The 24,978-nt window shown below is 29.8% G+C and overlaps 2 protein-coding genes across 7 annotated transcripts in view; both read right to left on the reverse strand.

The window, feature by feature from the left end:
• LOC112685793 (1-phosphatidylinositol 4,5-bisphosphate phosphodiesterase) overlaps nucleotides 1-7,907 on the reverse strand; it is a 40,178-nt gene extending 32,271 nt beyond the window's left edge. For 2 of the 4 annotated variants that reach the window (XR_003148835.1, XM_025557787.1), the window contains exon 1: nucleotides 7,648-7,907. The gene's annotated coding sequence lies outside the window, so the exon portion shown is untranslated. The remainder of the gene's footprint in view (nucleotides 1-7,647) is intronic. The other 2 variants (XR_003148836.1, XM_025557789.1) reach the window with 2 other exon arrangements.
• A 5,290-nt stretch (nucleotides 7,908-13,197) lies between these two features.
• LOC112685801 lies at nucleotides 13,198-22,868 on the reverse strand. Of its 3 annotated transcripts, none has more exons than XM_025557806.1 (4): nucleotides 22,805-22,868; nucleotides 19,283-19,390; nucleotides 13,637-13,883; nucleotides 13,198-13,514 (listed from the first exon to the last, which is right to left on the reverse strand). In XM_025557806.1, exons 3-4 carry the CDS (start codon nucleotides 13,875-13,877, stop codon nucleotides 13,249-13,251), a joined length of 507 nt encoding a protein of 168 aa, XP_025413591.1. In that variant the 5' UTR covers nucleotides 13,878-13,883; nucleotides 19,283-19,390; nucleotides 22,805-22,868; the 3' UTR covers nucleotides 13,198-13,248. The 3 variants fall into 3 exon arrangements, with proteins under 3 accessions (XP_025413591.1, XP_025413590.1, XP_025413589.1); XM_025557805.1 differs by lacking the exon at nucleotides 22,805-22,868 and adding an exon at nucleotides 20,160-20,374; XM_025557804.1 differs by lacking the exon at nucleotides 22,805-22,868 and adding an exon at nucleotides 19,926-20,374.
• Between the last annotated feature and the right edge of the window lie 2,110 nt (nucleotides 22,869-24,978).

Here is a 24,978-nt window from a genome sequence, read left to right on the forward strand (position 1 = left end):
ATAATTTTATATTAAGGAATGAGTAAACGTATTTGGTAAACTATTGAGAACGAAACACATATATACAAAATATAATACGTAGGTACCTACACTTTATGAATTGGAAGTATAGCATAGGGAATGAGTATCATGGTAAAATGATACATTGTATATCTAACTTGTAAAGTACAACTGTTTACAGATTCAATACAATAAAAGTAGTTAACAACAAAATAATACACAAGAAATAAATTCATATAGAAAATATTAAATGCATTATTATCAGCGACGTTGTGTAATTATCAACTTTAACCTTCATGCATAAAAATATACAAAACACAGACGTACATATATGTACTCGTATTTAATGTGCAAAGGGATACACATTCGTTAAATTCAAGTTTTTTTAATTGGAAATCAACTCATTTTATGCGAATTTAACGGAAAGAAGATAAATTGCAGTATACTCGTAGTAGTATAGTAGTAGTAAATTGTAGTATAGTCATATGGAGTACTTCAAGTTTGACGTGTGACTTCTTATCGCGTAGATACGTACTGACGAGACAACATTAGCTGTATAACATGATATAAACATTAAAACTTCCCACATAGCAAACACACACGACTCATACTTACTTTTGTATTCTCATATTTAAAAATATAAATACACATATATTTCATAATATATGGATACACTCTACGTATAGCATATTGTTTTATTCACGTGTAACTTTATGATTATAGTGAAACTTTTGGGAAATGCTGCAATATTATATTTCAGTATACGGTAGCACAAAAAATTACATATTAACACCACGTAACTAATAATAAGAGCCCCGCGGTTTGTACGAGTACATTTCACCTTAACACATGTTTATGTTATTTATGTATACACTTGCATATTAATGTGCGCATATGAATACTAAACGAACCGAAATTCAAACTGTTCGAAAATTGTACGCTTAATACATAATAAAAACAATAAAGTCGTACCATTTATGCATTTATATATTAAAACTATTAACACATTTTTTAGATCAGTATTAAAATTTCATTATAATGCATTCCTATTACGGTAAACTATTATAATTATATAATACAATATTAAAAATAATTAATATAATGTACTTATTTTACCTATGCATATCGTTTTTAACGTTATTATTCCAGTAGAAATTACATTCTGTAGTTAAATGTTTTTGAGTTACTTGTGATATATGTTATAAGAATATATTTAGAAATGGTGAAATTTCATATGTAATGCCTATCATTATACATTTTAATCAGTAATAAACTTATCCTATTATGTGCATTATATAAATAATAAAATATTATAATACTTCTCATGTATTATTTTTAATAAATTCACAGAATCAAAAAAAAAAAAAAATCTGGGTTCAACTTTGTTAACATATTCTTTACACATTACTAAATATTTGTGTCTTTACTAACGTAAATAAAGAGTTTGATCTACATTAGAATTTTTAATGAAAATTGAAAGTGGCAATGAGACTTGTACATTTGAATAACGTGGCAGCTCACAGTGCACAAACTTTTTTGGTCACGGATATTTTTATTATTTATTATATATGCTCTTATGTAATATATAATTAGTAAAATTATATTCTCTAATTTATTTTAACTAATCCATAAAACTTTTTTTTTAGTAAACTATTAATGATAATTTGATTAAAATATTCTATAAATTCAGTTAAAGATGGATTAATCAACATAAAATAGTATATGATATTGTACTATAACTGATATAAAATCAATTTTGAAATAATTTATTATAATTATTCGAAAATTGTTTCACATTATGAAAAATGAATTCTGTCAGTTTTTACTATGTATATATAATATATATGTTATTATATATTATATATAATATATAATAAATTCATGTTTCTTAATATATATATTATATATATTAAGAAACATGAATTTATGAAATACAAAAGTATATGTATATAAATGCTTAAAATTATAAACATATAAATTATAAATTATAATCGTATCCTATAACTTTACATGATATTTAATTATGTGTATAATAGTCCAAAAAAATGTTGTTCAAGAACGTTTTCAGCTTTTATAACATAATAGTTGTAAAATTATTATATTACATTACATTTTTTTAATTTATAGTATATTGACTTTTTAATAAACTGTTATAATCTTTAAAACAACATAAAAACTTCTATTGTATTAGTATGAAAATATTAATTAGTAGAGTTTAATATTTTATTATTATATTTATATACAATAATAAATGCGATGAAAAATTTATTTTTGGTTGGTATTAATGTTAATATTAATATAGATCAGTTTTAATACAAATATACTCGCAATACTTATAAATATTATCTATGAAATATAATAATTAAAATGTAACTTTATTTTTGAAAGTTCTGGGCTATTAATTTAAAAAGATTATTGAATTCATGTCATAGTTTCATATCACTGTAAATTTAAATATGAAAAATCGAACATTAAAGTTAATAGTATTTTTCAAACTTATATTTAATTAACATTTTTAAATTTCAATAAATTCATATATTATTATTTATAAACCTCTACTGAAAATAAGGAAATAATCTTTTCGCTTAGAATTTAACAAAACTTGCCATCAATCTAAATCGAAGTTTTAACTAACAAAAAACATTACAAGAACAGTTTAGGAAATGTATTTTTTCGTTTTGGCTAAAACGACGAGTAATTTATTAACTTTCTTTTTTTATTTGACTTTGATTATATTTAGCGTATTTATGTAAATAAAAGTTTTATACAATTATGTAAAATATGGTCTCATATATGATTTTTCTTGAATAATTTTGTGGTTATTTCTAAATTGTTTTATCAAATTATGAAACTACATAATTTTTAAGTAATAACATAAATTATCGAAATACATTATAAGAAAAATATGTAGTAAATAAGCACAACTAACTATCATCAGCAATATTTAGGACATTTTTTTAGATTTTATTAAAATATGTTCCTTTAGATTCTAGAAAATTCAAAATGAAACAATCTTCATTATAAAATGTAAATAACAATTTAATAAACAGGAATTTAAAATTAAATTTCTAGACTCATGCAAATTAATTTAATTCTTTAACTTTTTTAATGTTTAATCTAATTGATTCGTATAATTTTGTTTCATAAGTCAAGCTCTTAATATAATATTTCTTCTTCAATTTTTTCAAATTTTATAAATTTTAATATTTTTTAGCTATTCTTTTTGAATTATATAAAATAAAAAAATTAAAACTAAGATGTATAGTATTACAGTCTTACAGATTATTTATGACACATTTTTCAGTTCAATAGAAACCAATGAAGTTTTAACATAGTATTATTTTTATTTTATTTTATTTTATTTTACATATTAATATTACTGAATTTTGTATTTTTAATCAACATTTTTAGATCTTTTATGCAATTATATTTACATATATTTTTAAAAATATGAATAAAAATGTATTGACCCACAATAGTTGTATTTCAAAGGTATTATCACGTACACATTTCCTGAATTTTTAAATTTACCACCGTGAATAAATTTATTGATAGAGATATTTAATAAATTATTGAATGAGTGACCACCAATACATTAATTTAAATCCATAGAAGAAGATGGTTATTTCAAATTATTCTTTTTTATTAACTATTATGAAATAACTTTGTACACATTTTTAAATAATTTATTTAATATTGCTTAAAGATATAATTAAGTTTTTTTCAGCAAAATATATTTTATAATATAATCAATTATAATCAATTTTAATTTTATAGATGGATAAAAAAGTTTTTCTTAAAATTAATTTACAAAATCTAAATTAACAATAACTATAATATAATAGAAAAAAAGGCGATAAAATTACTCGTCTATAATCTCATAACAATATACGTTGTTCAAATTAATAATTATAGGCAGTAGTAGTAGTAGTAGTAGTAGTAGTAGTAGTAGTAGTAGTAGTAATTTTCGAATAATTCAACTATTATGTATATATCTGATAATAAAATCTAATATATAACATGTTATAGCAATTACCTAGGTTTCAAAGTAATGTCGGTGAAATCATTATTTTAAATATAAATCAGCATAACACGTTAAACACGAAAAACTAATAATACATTATCACAGCTATATTATAATCGAGACAACTCCATTATAATGTGGATTATTATAGTATCTAATTATAATTTCGGAATTTTAATGTAAATAAATATTTAATTATTACTGTGCAGATTTTGAGAATATAACTTTTATTACGAACCAATTAGCCTTAATTTTCAGAGATTTTTCTGTGCAAAAAATAATATTTTTCATTATGTTGATATAGCTATATAAATGTATAAATTTATAATATACTACATATTACTACTCATACATTATTTTTATACTATCCAGTTATATTTTTACAGTAACCAATTTAGGATATTTATACGATTATCAAAAAAGTAAATGCAAAAAAACTTATATTTCTATTCCATATACAGTTTAATAGGGTTTTGATTTTTTTTTAAATATTTTACTTGCAAAAACTTATGCATATAGAACATCTGCAAAATGGTATGATTAAAAACATTTTATTTGAACAGTTGCTGATATGCAGATCATAATTAAGCTTTTATGCTTTATACATTTTTTTTAAATAATTATTAAAATTGTGCAATAGTTGCTTGCAATATTTTTTACCGAATGTAGATATTTATTAATTCGTTTAATACATAAATTATTAATCCCTACGCTTAATTAGATTAAAAACATGCATGAATATTAATTAAATGAATTAACCTTTTTAATGCTTTAATTAGTGGTGTGTTTAGGATTTTGAAGTTTTGAGTAAAGATACATAATTTACTATACACTAATCCCCTTGAGTCACGTATACACATTACTAATATAAACCAACACAAGCATGGTTATTTTAATATATATATAAATTTATAAATCTAATTTTAATATTAAAAAAATATAATCTGGTTTAACATGATATTGTTTCATATGTATTACATTTAAAGTTTATCATATATTAGTAAATCACAATATTTTTATATTTTGTTTAATATTACCTTAGAATCAGTGGTGAGATAAATTTTTAACAAGGCGTAAGGAATAAAAATTATTGATAGTCAACGCATTGTAATCATAGCGTATATAAATGATCTAATAATAATCACAGAAAATGAGAAGAGTGTAAAAGAATTCACAAAAAAGCTAATAAGGGTGAAGAAAGAAATTGGTGTTGACATAAATGGAGTGAAAACAAAATACCTAATACTATCCAGGAAATACATACGGCAAGAAAATTAGAAATAGAAAGTTTCTCATTTGAAAAGATGGAACATTTAAAATACCTTGGAGCGTGGGTGAATGAAAGCGCGAACAGTCATGAGGAAATAAAGGAAAGATTGATACCAGTAAACATATGCTATTTTAGCGTATCAACTCCATTCAAATCAAAATACTATTAAAAAGATCAAAGAAAACATTGAACAACATTTTAATTAAATCCATAGCATTTATACACGCACGTGAGACGTAAAGAATGATAAAAATGGAAGAAAAAATTGGGTATTTTTGAAAGAAAAATATTTCGGAAAATTCTTGAACCATGAAAAAATAAAAAAGTTAGAAAAATTAAGATTTGGGAACATTATTTGGAAAAGCCAATATTAAAGAAGTCATGAAGAACAGTAAAACAAGATGGGCTACGTTTGGAGTTCTGAAGGATTATTGTGAAATATAATAAAACGGAGACTAAACACAAAACAGCTTAAAGAATGCCTCAGACTATGATGGACAGATAGAATCAAAAATATATACCTCAGGATGTTAGAAGCAGATAATGTAGAAAATGTATCAAGAAATAAGAAAAAAGAAGTGGAGGGATGTTTTTGTTGTGGCAATGAACCATAATGGTCTTTAAGATGCCATAGAAGGAGAAGAATAAGATATTATTATACTATTAAGTAACGCTATATGGGAACGCAGAACATAATAAATTGAGTCAACAAATGTATGTTTCTTAACATATTATACTAAAAAAAAATATTTATAAATATAGTTACATATTATATATATAATATCTTTAAATTTATTTGAGCCATTAATAATTTTAACTGCATTTTTTGGAAAACAAAAAATGTATGAAAAATATGGGGAAAAATAATGCTTATTTATAAAATGAAACATCTTCATACATTTAAGGATGTTTCTTTATTACAGTTACAACTTATAAAAAATATAGATTTATACACTATTTAAAGAAATATATTTTAAATACATAGATTAATTTATAACGCATACAAAAATCAATTAAGAACTTTGGCTATTTAAACGGAAAGTTCCGAAGAATGGAATCTTGTTGAACGAAAAATTGGAATCTTGTTCCATCGTAACTTTGGGGATGTACCACTATTTTAAAATTTAAGTAAGGGGTTTTTTTTTTTTTTTACGTAATCATTTTGCAAAGATAAACTTAACATTAAAACATATAAAGAAAAGTGGTTCAATGTAATAACCACTCTTATAATATGAAATACAACTTTTATGGTAAATTTTTTTCTATAAATGAAGGATTCCGGTTAAGATACAATATATATATAAAATATTTGAAATACAAAAGCGTGACCAAAGTTAAAGCAACAAAATGATAGCGTTGACGGATACAATCATCAAAAGAATAACGAGTCGTCAATAATGACAGTTTAAATGTAACGAACTTTGCGGCCGAAGGAACACGTGTACAAACGAAATGAAAAATCCCGAAAACAAAACCGTCAAATCGATTTAAACACATCGTGGTAGATGATTGTATATTACAATATACCGTGATACAAATACTATACACGTTTACGCGAAAAAACCGATCGTACCGCACGTGTATTTTATACGATCGTAAACGATTTACATCTGTACAGTATAATATTATATACGATTGTGTAAATCGTAAACGAGGGACGCCTATATATAATAATATTTTTTATTGAATAATCACAGACCACTTGTATTGTTATTTCCGTGGCGTCCAAAACCGATTAGCCATACGTATTATAAAAAAAAACTAATTACGCATATATTACGAAAAAAATCAGCCGTTAAAAATCGAATCGTTCGCGGTGGTGTAGAGGAGAAGAAACTTTTATCATATTAATTGTTCACGTACAATAGTGACGTATAAAATTATAACGAACGCGAAAACGACAAGAACAACAATTACAGAAAATAATTGAATTTCAATAGTAAACGATGACGCGGTATTAACCATAATAATAATAATAATAACAGTATAGCGGTGGGTACCGTCAGTGGCGCACGCAAAGAGAGGGGTTTAAGGGGCTGTAGCCCCCAAAATTTTTTCCGATGTCTAGATTAAAATTTAGAAATTTTACAAGTTTGAAATATGAAGAGCTAGTGCTGAATACCTAGTATCATTGATTAATAGAATAGTCATTCTATTATCAATGTTATTATGTAAGTCAAAAGAATTTGCATAATTTTGTTGATTGTAAAATGTGTTATATTTTTACCTTGACCCCCCTCCCCCCCGAAAAAAAATTCTGTGTGCGCCACCGGGTACCATGGTATGTAATGAAATATGAATGAATGAATGAGAGAGAGAGAGAGAGAGAAAGAGAGAGAGAGAGAGCACTTACCAGGGCGGCGGAACTAACGTTGCCGCTCGGCGGCCTGGACGACGGTGTTACTGCGTGGGCGGTCAACGAAGTACTGATTACGGTAGCGAAAGATTTCGCGGGATATATAAGTTCGTGGCGGCGGTGCGTGTACGCGCTGCGACGACCGGCGGCCCGTCCGTGGTGCGCGTGTGCGCGCGTTTTCGTCCGCGTACATTAAACGTGTGTGGTGCGCGCGCCCGCTGTTTTTTCCACTCGTCCCACCCACCCGTCGCGCTACCGTCCGCGCGACGATCGGCGGGCGCCGCGGGCACGTCGTAACGCCAACACCGCGCCCGGCCGAGCCGAGCAGCGGCCACTGACGACGCGACGGCCGGCGGACGGATACGATCGGCGGCGACGGCAGCGGAACAAAACTCAATATCGATCGGAAAAGCGCGCGCGCAACAACACGCGCTGCTCTCGGAACGACGTGTGCCGTTCGTGCGGAAAACAAATAAAATGTTTTAAAAAAAAAAAAAAAAATAAAGGCTCGTCGAGTTACGTACTCGAATTATTTGTCCGTCCTAGCGCTTCTATAGCAAGAGCGTATTTGAGGGAGGGGGGGGCAAAGGGGGCATTCGCCCTCCCCATGGCTCGTATTTTTTTCGAATATAATACATTGGTTTATTTAAAAAATGTAAAGTATAAATAATTAAGAATATATAATTATTAATTATATTAAATTATAACAGGAACATGAGCATGTATGTAATGAACTGTAAATCATTTTTAAGTTTGTACTGAAGAAAAATTAGTTACACCCCCCCCTCCCCATGGCTACAACTCAAATACACCCTTGTTCTATAGAATATCGCACATCCGTTTTCACCTGTACAGTTTTGCGTTTCGCCGCGGCTACACCGTGCAGTCGTATTGCACGTACTCACGTACTACGAGCACTAGGCATGGACTTGATATGTTGATATTATCAAGTATCGATATTCTTCTTCGATACATCGGTATAATTTGATTATTTTTTATAGTATCGATGTACCACTGATAATTCCTTCTCTGTCTTGATCAGATTGTCTCAAAATGACTACTAAAATTAAATTACCAATTTATACTAAAACTAATTTCGGGTAAATTAGTTTTTTCTCAGACCCAATCAACGAAAAAAAAAAAATAAATAACAAATGTCACAATTCACGATTCAAATCCTAACCAAATCATAAAACTGAAAAAACATACTTACTATCACTCGATGAGAAGTATTGGAATTTACCAATATGTTGATAACAAATATTAGTAATATATCTAATATTTACAATCTTACTACAAAAAATTTGATATTAAACAATTAAATTATGATATATCGATATTATTTTTGTATAGAACCCGTGCACATACTCACTTATGCACATAACGTACATGTCGAAGAACCGATATCTGCGGTAGTGGGAGACACCTAATTAACGGAACGGTGGCCGACGAAAACACCAAATTTTTTTTAATTTTTTTTTTTACACGCATTCGCTTTTCAAACATCGGTACATGTAATTGCACAGCGGTCACGAAATGCAATGTGTATGTGTACATTTGTATATGTAAAAATGATCCGTGCAAACGTTTGTAGTGTACACACAATATGCATACAGACCATCAACACTACCGCCGTCAATTTAGACACTATTGTGGTTATGTCACTCATGTTTGTGTGTGCGTGTGTGTGTGTGGTAAAAATCGGCAATGATTTTAATGGGAGAAGACGTCTAAAAATATGATTCAAATGTTTCGATAAACCTCCCGAAAGGAACGCATTATTACGTATGAGATTAATAATAAATACATTAATACTATTCTTGAAAAAAATAACGCGTGAAAACTTCGGTTTGACTTTTATTTGGGAAATATCTCTTAATAAGCACATTAGGAATTAATTGTACATCATAGAATCGACTTTTATCGTGCAATTAAACAATAGTACGTGTTATATAGGTGGGGAGACATTATAAAATTTATATAAATCAGGATTTTTTTTTTCTTTTAATAATAAAACATATACCTAGGTGCCTAAAAATCCACGGAAAACATAATCTTATCAAAACATGAATTTTTATGAAAATTATGTCCCCCAGTAATTACAGACTAAATTCGATGTATGTTTAAACTAAGACGTATCTTGTACTTTTTATGTTGAACAAATATTAGTTTAGTCAAATTAAACTTCGAAATTACACAAACTAAAGAGACTTGCACATTTTAGAATGTTTTAAACTATTATCTGTTATATTGCTATACTTATTTATATATTTTATTTAAAATACACCACTCTAAAATAGTTTTAAGAATACTATAAATAATTGTAATAGATTTTTGTCTGTAGATTTGTCTATAGATGATAGGTTTAGAGTTTACTCAGTATTAAGAATTTATAGTTCCAAGGTAGTGGCGTCATTTTTTTTTTTTTTAGGGGGGAGCACTTATGTATTTTCCTCGGTCTAGAGTTTAATTATTCCTAAGTCAACACATCATCAAAATATAAATTCGTCTTTTATAAAGCCATTGACATGTTTTAAATCAGTAAAAACTCACAATTTTAAAAGTAACTATAATCGATTACTCTAATACAAATTGTTACCACATAAGTCTATGGTGTGAGACGTGTGCTATACGATTACCGATGTACAAAATACAAATCATTATACCATGGTATTTTTAGACTGGTTTGACGTCCTCCTCCTCTACGTTAATCGGTGTAACGTCAAAATGAGCCATCGAGTTGACAATTCAATGATTTATAGATTATTATAGTGCAAGTTTTTTTTATCTTGCACATACCTCTTACCCCCAATACTTGTATGGTAGTTGACGTAAAACTAACGTTGAGTCGACAAAATAATAAAAGCATGCCGACTGCCCTACTCTAGAAAAAACTGAGATGACGCCACTATTTCAAGGTATAGTTACCGGGTCGATAAGTAAAAAAAAGAAATTAAACTATGGCTAAAATATTTTGAACTTCTTATATAATATCGCTAAGAGCTTTGTAAAACGTATGTGCTAACACATTATAATAAGACGGAACGCACGCCGTTTAACTTTAATTATCTAAACAACAAATAGTTTCTAAAGTTCAAAACATAGTGCTTCTAATACCCAAGTGTAATGTGCAAAATGGAATAAATAATGATGAACTCAGTATAATACGATATATTTATCATAAAAAGAATATTTTACGTACATAATGTAATATATGTAGAAATATATATATATATATATATATATATTTCACATATATGTGGAACACGGGACCCGGACCTCGAAAAAAATGAGTTCCTTCACATAATGGGTTTTATATTATTAGTAACAGAACAATAATAGTTACAAACTGTGCACAAACATTTAATTTTTGCTTTAATTCATTTTTGATTTTTCTTTAAACGTAGATTTGTTTCAAAACGAAACTAATGTGATTTTTACTTCGAATAATTTTATATTTAATTTTGTTTGTATTAATTTCATTAATTATTTAAAAAATAGTTTAAGTTACTTAGATGCTATACATATATTCTTACGTTTACGCATGCGCTCTGTATAGCCTGTACAGTGCAGCAATACTTTAATCCTATTAAATACTTTTGAATTTTCAAAACCTTGTAGCTTCATGAAGTCACCTGGATGTCTTTTTGGTTTTAAATTTTAAAGTAAAATATTAAATTTGAATCAATTCATAAAAAACAAACGTTTAAAAGCCGAGATAATATTTGTTAATTTTGTTTACTAAGACATCATTCATCAGTCAATCAAGTCTGGCAGTCTTTTTTCAAAATAAAAATACCCGTGTTATCGATTCCATTCGCACGATGTGCATACGTTGCATTTACGGTGGTTGTATTGAAGTTATTGTAAATACTCAACATGTATAACAAGCTGTAATTATAGAGAAATATTAAAAAATTACGAATATAACATCACATTTTCTAAAGCTCTTTTGACTAAGAGTTGGTACAAAGTAGTCATTGTGCATATTCATTACTTAATCTGTTCCGGTGATTACCTATAACTAGGGCACGGATATTGTAGTAGTAAAAAAGTCACTGGCTCATTGTTTAAGTATACTTCATAGATTTTTTTAAATTTATTCAGACTCCTTTCTTTTAATTCTACTCTCCAATGCGTTAAATCAAATGTTTCTACCTTGTGCCTTGGATCTAGAATAAGTGATATGCAGTAAATCCAGTTTGTTTATTTTATAATGTTTCAGGATTTACGTTACTATAATTGCTATTTGTTACAGAACCACTTTATAGTGAATATCATATCCAATTATTTCTTATTTTGTTTTCAATAATTCAACAATTTGTTATTTCCCGAACACTGCGTTGTATGTCCAATGTAATATTACATTTTTATTATTTTCCTAATAAATTGTTTCATTTAACCTACACTAAATGTGTTTTTCCAGGAACATTTTTTTTTTTTTTTTAATTACAATAAAAGTTGCAAGACAATTGTTTTGGTCATGGTATTACCAACTCAGTCTGGGTCTTGGTTTTGCAGCAAGATCAAGATCAAGACTGCAAGACCAAGACCTACTTTGCTCATCACTAGACTTACAGCTCACGCATTTCACCATCGGAGTCCATGTCAACCTTTAGTCACATTCGGAACACCTACGGAAACATTTGTAGAACAGTGTGGTCACCAAAGTATGTTGCATCGTTTTTTGTACAATTTCGCGTATTTTGGTTGGGAAAAGTGATACTAAACGAGAAAAGTGAAATATAATTTTCAGATCGTATAAGTAGATAGAAAATTTAAAATGTTAAAATACTAATAATAATAAGCTAATATGAATAAATGTATGTCGAATAAATGAAATTATCGAGCCGTGTACATTTTTTGATTCATTTTGAATCATTACCATACAACGGCTATAAAAACAGTATTTTTAACATTTTAAAATTACGATCTATTTGTACAATTGGTTCAATATCACTTTTCCCGATCGAAAGGCGTGCGAGATGACACAAAAAAAGATACAACATACTTTCGTGAACGCACCGTTCCACAAATGGTTCCGTAGGTGATCTGAATGTGACCATACAGTCGATACGAACTCCGACGGTGAAGTGCGTGCGTTGTAAGACATACGATCACCGGTTGTGCAACGTGTGATGCACGTCGTGCGCGTGGAATCGACAGCACGGGTACATTTATTTTGGAAAACAGCTGCTGGACTTGACCAGCATCATAGCACTTCGTTATTATACTGCCACTCTTCGACGTGACCTCCATTTAAATTCGTTTTTGAACGTTACAGGGTGACCCTGGAGCCGCTTTGCAATATAAGACCCATACGAAGATCTTTGGCGTGAAACTACCGACGAAGATGATGTGGTGCCATCCGATAGCACGGAAGTGCGGCACCCGGGTCCATTTAAAGCCATAACCACCAACCTATTAGGTCTCATGAAAAACTATGTGTATACCTCTAAATTCTATGGATCACTGTAGAATTAGTGTTTATAATACAAGGTCTTAAGTTTTTATTCAGATTTTTAATTTACAGTTTTTTTTTTTTTTAATTAATTTCAGACTACTTTGACGGGCTACTCACTATTGTGGTCAATGGAGTCACTTGGTGATGAAAGCGAAACAATGCGATTTCGGATTTAATCCTCTGGTTTTTACTATTGCACGCATATCATTGGTGTACCTGCGATATTTTACCAGTTTTTGAATCACTCTATTAGTAACAGGATCTTTGAACGATTGTCCTTTGAATGACAGGTTCCTGATATTGCATGAGAATATCTCTTGACCTTCATATGCGAACACCACTGTCTCATAAATCCAAAACTGTATCAGGTTTACATCGAATCCAAGATTTTCCAGTTTTTCTACGAACAAGTTATATAATATTATATGATGTAAAATTGATAATTGTTAATCGAAGCATAACGATACCCTATTCTAGAACACGAGTCGTTATCTGTGGAGCTTACAATCTCAACCGACTTACTCTTGATGTGGTCAATCCTTTCTGAGCGGTGTTTAATGACTCCACACACACTTATGGGCCCGTACTGTATGTCTACCTTGAATTTGTGATCACCAGCATTGGGCTTCTCTCCAACAGTGGTTCTGTACGGGTACCCGTTCTGGCAATTCTGTGCCTTTTTATTAGTATTCAGCAGATTGACGTCACACAGTATTTTTCGAGGAGTTATTGCAAATGGTTTCGATTCCGATTCAGAATTCATTATTTACTGTTGTTTAAAATATATTAAATAAAACGTATACTAAATTGGTAAATAGTCGAAAATGAAATTTTTTATGATGATATTTAAAACAAAATTATAATTTATATGAAACTAAGTAATCAATGATAAAATAATAACAAGAAATCAGTTGTTATAGTTACGATAGTAATTATATATATATTTTTTTAAAATTATTATAAATTAACATAATTCAAATTTTACAACTTCAGAAAATGTTATTTATACTGTTATTTAAATAATAAAATCTAAGATCTAAGTATTTTGTAGAGTGTATATTTTTTAATTTTGTTTAGTGATGCATCAGGGATAAAATAAATGGTTTATAATAAGTAATAATTATAATAAAATAAGAATAAAAAAATCTTTAGTATGTATTGTTAATGTGCATATTATTATAAAACACTTAATTGTTATGTCTGTTTATTATAAAGATCTCAACACACATTTTTTTTTTTTTTTTAAGCGGGAAATAATAAAACCGAAACGCTCATATATATATGGATAATGTTTTGCCGCAGTGTTCTATAGTGCCAATCAGGAGTGCAATTTCAATGAAAAAAACTGGAGGTGCTGAAGCCCTTCTATTTTTTTCATGTTATTTAATGGTTAGCACCAGCAACCCGAACAATTCAACAGCTACTAAAATATTTGGTAAATATTTGAATATTTCTAAACCACAATTGGTTAGGTTACGCAATTTTAAATATATTATTTTTCCTCGAAATACCACTGATTGTCTTGCCAACTTTACTGTTGACACTTATCTATCTTTCAATAATAGAGAGTACCTTGTTGTCACCTTTATTGATGTTCGCGGCGCCTTTGACTTCGAGAACATCCCTCTATTCATCTCCCTCCTAAACGCACTAAATCTCGCCCTCTTTTTCACCAATTTTATCTTTCGACTTTTCTCTCACAGAACTTTAAATTTTCTTCCCTCCTTCGGTATTACCAGTATTTGTTCCACAAAAATCGGCCTATCACAAGGTAGCTATCTGAGCCAAATTCTTTTTAACATTACATGTGCTTTCTAGTCAATCGTCTTAATTCTCCTAGTCACAGTTGTCTTGAGTATACTGATGATATAGTAATGTACTCTCACAATAGTTAAATCAACACTGAAATTACTTCTCTTAGTGATACGTTATGTTCTTTACATAATATTTTATTTTATTCCTTCTTTTCAATAGCTCTCGAAAAATTTAAATCTTTAATTTTCTCTAGATGACACAAACTTCAGTGTGATACCACTACAGGTCATATAATTCTCTACGTCTCAAACTATACATATTTAGGTCTAAATATGGATCCTAAACTTCGTTGGTTCCTCCACCTTCACGACTTAACTATTTTTATCACCCGCTGGTTAGAACTTTATTAGATCCGTAGCCAATGAATGGTGGAGGGGCTCCCACTTTATTACTAATTTACAAATCTGCCATACAGGCCAAGTTAGATAATTGTTGTTTTTTTTTCAAGCTCTTCTACCCTCTTACACCTTAATAAATTTAATAAATTACAAACCTCTTGTTTAAGATCCATTATTGGTGCTTTATGATCCACCTCTTCTTCTGCTGTTGAGGTCGTTTCATCATGCCAACCACTTCATATTAGAACCAAATGGCCTTCCGGTAAATTTTTACTCAAACAATTAGCAAACAAAGAATCCTACTTTTTTAATTCCTTCCTTGACATTTATTACTCTTGGCGATATACTTAAAAGACTCTTCCAGTTCTCGCTTCACAGCATATTATATTTCAGTCACGTAAAATTATATTATTTAAACTAACAAGCCTCCAACATAATAATAAATTTCCAATTTTTAATTTTTCCTCCCATCACTCACCTATATAATAACTTTTTAAATCACACTCGAATCTTTATATTATCTGCACCACCCGATTATGTAAACAATATCTATCTCGATTATAACCGTAATACTTTCCCACTCTTTGTCTTAAACTTCAGAGACGGCTTTGCACTCTTATATCAGCTAAATATTTTTAGTCCCGAAGTTTCACATTTCTTTCTCTAATAATTTAACAATCAACGGTATTTTCTTTCATAAATGAATACTTTGCTATAAACGAAGCACTCAATACAATATTATTCTTACTGCCAAATAAATTTCTCATCACCACTGACTCTTTGTCCTGTCATCAAGTTCTTCCCTCTAATGTTTTCAAATCACATATTTCTCCTCTCATAATCACTATTAGACATATTTTATATTCTCTAACAGAATCTAGCACTGACATTCAATTTATATGGGTACCTGGAGACACTAGTATTGCGAGAAATTAATTTGTAGATAAGCTTGCCAATTCCTCTGCCTTCCTCAGTTGCCTTTCAGATATAAATATTCCATGAGCTGACTTTATCACCATCCTTAGGACTTGCACATCCAATCTTTGGCTCAAACATCAGGGTTCACTCCCTCCTCACTTTTCCATTTAATATAGAAATATATCTCCTACTATCCCAACTCTATCATAGTTCCACAACTCCAATCTTTATAGGAAATTCATTATATTGTTCTCCCATCTGCGATTTGGCCACACAAGACTTTCTTCTCATTCCTTTAAAATGTCACTGAATGATTTCCTTCGCTGCACACTGCACAATTATCCAATGGTCTGTCATATCAGCTATTTACAATTCATCTGTCCCAGTCTATCAACACATCGTGATCACCTACTGTCCTTTTTGAATACCTCTAATATCCCTTTTGATACTATAAACATCTAATTAACATCTTACTATTAATATCTCAATTCAACAAAAAAATATCATATTAAATATATTATTTTTTTTTTTAACCATACGGGATTTAAATTTAATTTATATTTTGTTACTACTTTTTCTTTTCATATAAACGACTATTATATTATACTAAATAATTGTTGAAACTAATTGTATTAATAAAGTTTAAATAAAAAAAAAATTAAATAATACCATCGGTATTCAATTTTAAGTTAGGTACAACCAATAAAAACCACCTCCATTGTTTCAATGTAGACATTTTCTATTGCTTTCCTTAGGTTTTAAATTAGGCGTATTATTTTCTAGAACATAATTAAACAACATTTATCCATAATAATAATCTACTTTGAAAGACAAATATAAAAAACAAAATTGGTCGCACTTTTTCTTGACCTATCGTCAGCCTATGATATAGTCTGGACTAGAGGTCTCCTTAAAATAGCAAAGACCATAAGATGTAAAGCCACTATACTACTCCTAGAGAAAATGATATCAAATCGAAAATTCAGAGTAACACATGGAAGGAAAACGAGCCGATACAAAATTCTACAAAATGGCCTTCCACAAGGAGCCGTTCTCTCCCCAATGCTTTTTAACATATACACATCCTTTGAAGAAATCGAAAGTATATTGAACGCAGACGTGGCAAAAGTAAAAAAGTATTTCCAGAAATGGCACCTCAAATTGAAACCAAAAAAAATCAATAACATGCACTTTCCACTTAAACAACCGAGAAGCCAGTAGAACACTAAACAAAGTAATCGAAGACTAAAAAATCACCACTGAAGAAGCATCAAAATATCTAGGGGTAAGAATGGACAGAACTTTAATCTTCAGACAGCACCTTGAAAGCATGAAAGATAAAATAAAAACACGTAATAACATTATTGCCAAGCTAGCAGGCACAAGCTGGGGCTGCCACGCAAACGTGCTCCGCACTTCTGCTCTAGCCCTAGTGTACAGCGTGGCAGACTACTGTGCCCCTGTGTGGGCCAGAAGCGCGCATTGCAAGAAGGTCGACGTACAGTTAAATAACACCATGAGAATCATAACAGGCACCGTGAGATCAACCCAACTAGATTGGTTACCGGTCCTGTCTAATATAGCCCCTCCAGACCTACGCAGGCAAGTCCAGACTGAGTCAATGATACTGAAACTGAGCAACTATCCAGACTTACATGTACAAATAGATATAGCAAACCACCCACCCATGAGACTTAGTTCCAGAAAACCTATATGGAGCATGGCACGGTCAAATAAATCAATAGAGGAGATGTGGGCAAACAAATGGACAAACACTAACGTCCGAAACCATTTCCTAGTTAGCGTCCCTGATAGCAGAGTACCTGGGTTCGAACTCAGCCGAGCACAATGGACGGCCCTAAACCGAATAAGAACTGGGCAAGGTAGGTGTAACTATCAATTACACAAATGGGGCATGACTGATTCCCCGTTGTGCGAGTGCGGTCTAATACAGACTACAAGCCATATTGTTGAGGAATGTCAAAGTAGAAGATTTGAAGGAGGGATAGCAACTCTACACATCTGCGGACCAATGGCGATCAAATGGTTAGAGAAATTTGATATTCGACTCTAACAAACATGTTTGAAGAACATGTCCTATAATATTTTAGTCTGCTTTGTTTTATTTGTTGTTGTTATTGTTATTAGTCTGTTATATTTTATCTAATATTCTATATATATATATATATATATATATCTATGTTTATCTATTAATTCTGTTAAATTTAAATCTAAATAAGAGCTCATGCCGAGTGTCATATGCATAATAATAATAAAAGACAAATATATCGGATGTATTATGATTTAGCAATGTCATTATGTATTAATGTAATCCAACAATAATTAACACTTTCGATGACCTAATATTTAAATTTTATAGCGCATTATGTTTTAAATTGACTATGGAATGTATATTATAATATATTCAAAAGAGGATTTAATATTTTATTAATATTCAAAATTTTATTATATAATTTGTACATAAGAAAAACAATGATAATAATAATAATAATAATAATAATAGTAAAATATAAGTGCGATGGATGAATATAATTTATTTACCATGCTCTAAACCAAATAATAATTTTTAGAATACACGTGGAACTAATTAATGTATAATATAAAATAATATGCAATATTTTAGAAACGAGTAGTCAATAATATACAAATATACGATTTGTTTACAAACAAGTAAGTTTAAAATAATATTAAGACATAATAATGTTTTATGCAAATGTTAATATTCTTCAATAAACATAAAAATCATTATAAAGACGAATAGGAGAAGTATATAAGATGTATAAGGTATTCCACGAGTTTCATTACAATCGGTTTAGTAAAATATTATGTTTTTTTATTTTTACGTGCACTTTGTCGTGTGTGATATTTGCCTGTCAGATAGCCCTTAAAGGAATTTTTTTTGCCGGAGAAACCAGTAAGTCTAATGACGATTGGCTATCAGTTTGATTCTATTTCTTCTCGTGTGTCCATCGTTAAGTTTGCAATTCTATGACTTTGAATATCAAGTTAAAAGCACACTACTCACAATTGTACACTTGTGTATTAAAATAAATAATAAATACACGAGAATACATACCAGTGCTTTTGTTATTCGTTTATTCGGGTATGTTGTGGATATTCGACTGCTATGATTTTTCAGCTTTGGTCCGGGTAGTTCAAAATCAGGAACCGTATTTTCCGGCTACTATAGAAACAATAAAATACTATGTAATTATTATTACGGAATTATTTTTCAAAAATAAAAGGACGGGAAAAATCATTTATTATAATTTAATGAGGTAACAAACCGGAAGTCAACAACCGGGTACTACTCGTAAACATATTTTCCTGAGTATTTCTGGTTACGGGTACCTATTACCCGTAAAAATTCAAGAGGCACTACATTTGAAATATGATAAAATTATACTATTTTAGCGGATCAATAATTAGCTATAGTTAATTTTTACTGTTTAGGATGTATAATAAACACACCGTTTGTACACGATTAACCTATAACGTAAATGTTATTTAAATTGTGATTGTTCGACGAGTGTCTATTATATAACAACGAGGAAATCGTTACACACGTGTATATACAAATGCATTAGTAATTGGAATATACAAATATGGCTGTATGATGTATCATATTATGATGTAAGTACTAGATATGTATGTCTTGTATTAAATATTATAATTATTTTAATAATACATTATTCATTTCGCTGACACTTAATACTTACATTAGATACATTAGATATTTCGGATTTATTTGAATTATCTGAGAACTTTAACAGATTATTTCGTATAAAGTTAATGTAATTCATCAGTGCTGTATCAAAGGCATTGGGCTGGTATAATACATATTAAGAACTGTTTGGACGTAATGTAGATTTTCGAAAAAAATCGTAACGTATTAAACTAATGGTGATTACAAGTTTATTATACTGTTTTAAATCTACTCGTACATCACTTACTATACGAGGAAGAAAATAAACCCGGCACTGTGGATTATAATTTATTTCAGTCTGCTAAATCGTACGTGGCAAACGACTAGTCAAAAACTAGATGAAATAAGTTAAAAAAAAATACGAAAATGACATGAGATTAGCAAAAGGATGTATTAGTAAAATGCTGCCTTATTTAAAACTAACATATTGCCTATGTGTGACGTATACACAGTATAGTTATGTACAAGTGAACATGACTGTACAGAGTATTGTACTGCACTACACATAAGTTATCAAAACAAGTGTCTTAGGCATATTTACGATACGGCCAGCATGTTATGCAACATATGTCCTTTATACATTTGTAATGTGTATTCATATACTACTGGTAAGTAAAGAGAAGTATAATTCCATTTTTTGTTTAAGTATTTTTTACACTGAAAACTTTTTGAGAGAACTCATGACTCCATAATTCCATTAATTATGGTTTAGTAATTTCTCATCGACAGCGCTTCTTTTCTCACATACACACACACACACACAAACAATTTAATATTTTATTCTTATTAAATATATCCCCTTGAACCTTGAATAACATATAACATGCAATCGGCCATATGGACAATATGTAAATTCCTATATTTTTAACGTACCTAATTTCTGCAGTGGACAGAAAGAAATTCAAGTTAATTTTAGTATATTCTATTTGTAATATAAGCTAGAGGCGGATCCAGATAGGGCGAATGAGGTGATCGCCTCTCTCTCCCCCCCCCCCCCCCCCGTTCACCATAGAAGACTTTAGTTTTTTACGTAATTACTTCAAGGGTAAATAGGGAAATCTTAAACTATTTCTTTTTATACCAAACTTATGCTGATACTATATTATCACTTTTTTTTTTTTTTTATTTATTTTAAAGAAATTTAAAATCTGTACATAAAAACAAAAACAATAAGTAAATATGATAATTATTATGAATAACAATGGCATGAATAGCATGATTGGGGAAGAGGCCCATTGGCAACACCCTCATAATTTGTAATTTGGCAATTTATTATAATAGGTCACAGAACCAGTTCCTTTTTAAACGTCGTTTTGGGTTTCCAGGTAGAACATGAGAGGATATATTTTTTATAAGAGGATTTTTATGGGAGTCGAGTTTGGAATATATCAATTTCTTTTTCGAATAATAAGTTATGAAGTTCATGTTTGTGTTGAATGGCACCGTTTGCGTTCCAGAGTAAAATGTTTAATGAGGGATGGGATTGGGTGGAGTTATTCATTATTTTTTATTAAAAGTTTGTTGATAACCGTTGTAAAAAGTGAAATAAGTGGATTAATAATTAATTTAAAATCATCTAGGAATGAGGTGAGCTGTTTGGAAAAATAATTTGTGGTTTGTTCATGGATTTTTGTATTATTAAATTGACGAGAGGCATCTGCGTATGATTGAGTGTGAGGCTGATTATTAGTATTAATATTATCATTTGGGGTGGTGCAATAGACCTCTTTAACAGGTATGGGATTATTGTTACTTAATAATTTAATATCAGATTGGAAATATTGGTTAATTATATTTTTATTTTTCTGGTGTCTTTGTTGTAGATTTTTATACACAATGCAACCTCGATAACTTGCTGGGTGTTGTCCTTCGCATAGTGCGCATTTTGGTGGTTGGTCGATAGGTTTTAAACAGGCAGAAGTATTGTGGTTTTCCCCACATTTCACGCATCGAGGTGCGTGATTACAGTATGTTCTCGAGTGACCAAAATCTTGGCATCTAAGACATTTTATTATTTGGCGTCGGGGGTGTGGCTCTTCAACTTTAATTTTGGTGTAGCATATTGAAGTTAATTTAAATATTTCTTTATTATTTTGGTCAGGTTCAAGGTCTATGAAAAATAGGGGTAACGGTAGTTTTGTTATTTTATTTTTTACATTTACAACTTGTCTTGCAGTGAATCCGTTTTCATTTAATTCTTGGATAATAAAATCGATAGGCGTGGTATGATGTAAGTTCCGAAAAACGACTCTGTGTGGTTTATCTTGTTTAACTTGATAAGTGTGAAAATCAACTCCTTTTTCTTTAAGCAGTTTTGTTACTTTTCGGAATGAATCAGCCGATTTTGTTTGAAGTTTTAGGTTATTGATAAGACTTTTGCAAAAGAATTCTTCGGGACCGATTAATAGTTTGATAGCGTCACAGAAATTTTTGTAGTTTAATTCAGATTTGATAAAAATTGGAGGTGGTAATTGTGGTTTGGTATTTGGTAAATCAGACGTTTGATCAGTATCCATTTCCTGAGTAGATAAGTTTTCAGAAAGTGAGGCGTAACGATTTTTTGTTGTAAACTGACTTGTTGTATTGCTTTGTTTGGTTTTGGGAGACGTGATAGGTGATGGAATGTGCTGACGTTTTTGGGAGTGAGGAGACATTACCAATGTCCAATCAACAGATGATAAATCGTCCGGGTCGGTGTATATTATTTCGTTTTGTTTAATTATTTTATTGCCATTTACAATTTTGATTGGAGTTATCGGTTTGTTGTTGTATGGCTTCTTTTGTGGTGGCGAGCGCAGTGACGTGTTATTTTGGTTAAATAACGAGCGCGGCAGCGTATTATTTTGGTTAGACATTTTGTGCAACGGTAATTAAAAATGTGATTTTTCTTACCTTGGGACTGCACAGACCCCCGTAGTGGGTAAGACCTAAAATACTAGTGATTCGTCTTTTTTTCCCCTTTTCAACGGTATTAATTTTGTTAAAATCGACAAAGTTGTATAAGTGAAACATGAAAAGAATCGCGGACGTTTAATAAACATGTGTGCTCGATAAGAGCTGTGCACCGAATGATATTATCACTTATATCTATTATTTGGTGAATACTGATATCATAGTTATATACTACTATCATGATGTTAAATATTCGTAACCAAGTTTTGTGTTTGTCGGCATTTCCGAAACATGATAACTGATTACGACCAACGTAAAAATCGTTCGGTACCTCCATAATCAACAAATTTGTAATTATAAACTCTATTGTTATGACACATATTGATATAACTAAAAAAAATTATTATTATTATTACTATATAATTTTTTTTAAAACTTTTTTATTGAAATAAATAACCTATATCTAATATATTTAATTTTATCCATATAAATATCTATATCATGTGTGTCCGTTAAAAATCATCTCCCCCCCCCCCCCCGTTATTTTGGTCTGAATTCGCCCCTAATATAAGTTAAAAAATTAAATATATAGTTATTTTACCGATTTTAAACCAAATCAAAAATCAAAAATTAAAGACGTACACATCTTTATTTATTAATTTAATGATTTTTTTGTTAAAAATTGTCTTAAATTTAATATTGAATTATACATTTAATATTCTAGATTCTATTTTCTCTATTTATCTACCGCATAAAAAAGGAATTACACTTTCACAATAACACGATCAGATTAATTTATTTTTTAAACATGTACTGTACACAATATTTTTTTGTTACATATTTAATACTTTTTATTCAAAGAATGAGGTCAAAGCGAAGGAAAATGTTCAACTGAGCACTTTTGTTGGATGTTCAAACCATAAAGATCGTAACCACATCAACTCTATAACGTGTGGTCGGTTTATTGCACTTTGACGTATATATTATGTATATGAGTAGTGCGTGCCGTGAATATACCTACACTCACATGTAATTTGTTGTACGAATAACATATAAACACATATTCAACTTATATTATCATAGTTTGGTCTCGATCGTTTTATATCCATGAATTTACTAACATTCCATAAGTACCATCGTAGAGAATTCGTCGTTTTCTAAAGGCTAATGGGTTGTCCGAGACAGTGCCAAGTCGATGATTGTCGTTAGAAAATGATAATACAAAATAGTTTGATGGGAAAACAGACCGTTTTATAGTGCATAAGAGAGTTCTTTTAGACGATATAAACCGAAATATCTCTTAACTCGTGTACACATCATATACTTTAGGAAATACGATCGATTATTGACATACGTTTTTTCCATTGAATGTTATTTTGATACACAACCATAGAAAGTATAAGTCCTCTTAAAATCATATAATAATACAAAGTCCATATTAAAAAGCTGCGAAAAACGAACGGGAAATGTTATGCAATTAATGCACAGTTTCGTATGTAACAAATGTAAATGATAATTTCAAATTCATAGTTACGTATCACATAAAATTTATATTTGTAAATCGCGTCCTGAAATAAAAAATTTTAGGTAAAAAAATTAGCGTTCTTAAAATTAAGAGTTATTAAGTATTATAATATGGTAGACTAAAAATAATCCATATTTTGAAATTCATTTTTAAAAATTTAGAATGAAATGTATAAAAATGAACTATAATAATAGCTTAAGATGAATTAATAGCGACCGTGAAAATTAATTTTTGAAGTAGACAAGCAAATAGGGTTTCAAGTTTGAAGGTTAGTTACTGTAGAATAATAACGAACAAGATGTTTTTATATTGTTTCTTAACTTAATTTTTTTGCTAATTTCACAATCCAAATTATTAAAAGAACTACATTTTCATTTCACTCGGAATTTAGATGTTTGGAAAAGTTATTTAAGTATTATAGGTTATATTTCACATAGGTATTAATAATTTCTCACCCCAAACATCGCTTTACTTCTGATTATCTTAATCAGAGCAATCCACTGGATACAATCTGCAACTGACGTTCTTACGTCATATATTGAATTGATTTCTGAATATAGCCGTGTTCCGTTGCATCGAATACGTATTGTTTATTAAATAATAAATAAGTATACATTTATAAATTATAACAGTTATGCTGTACAAAAAT

Source organism: Sipha flava, unplaced genomic scaffold (genome assembly GCF_003268045.1).
Source record: "Sipha flava isolate LNK unplaced genomic scaffold, YSA_version1 292_pilon_pilon, whole genome shotgun sequence".
Classification (NCBI taxonomy): domain Eukaryota; kingdom Metazoa; phylum Arthropoda; class Insecta; order Hemiptera; family Aphididae; genus Sipha; species Sipha flava.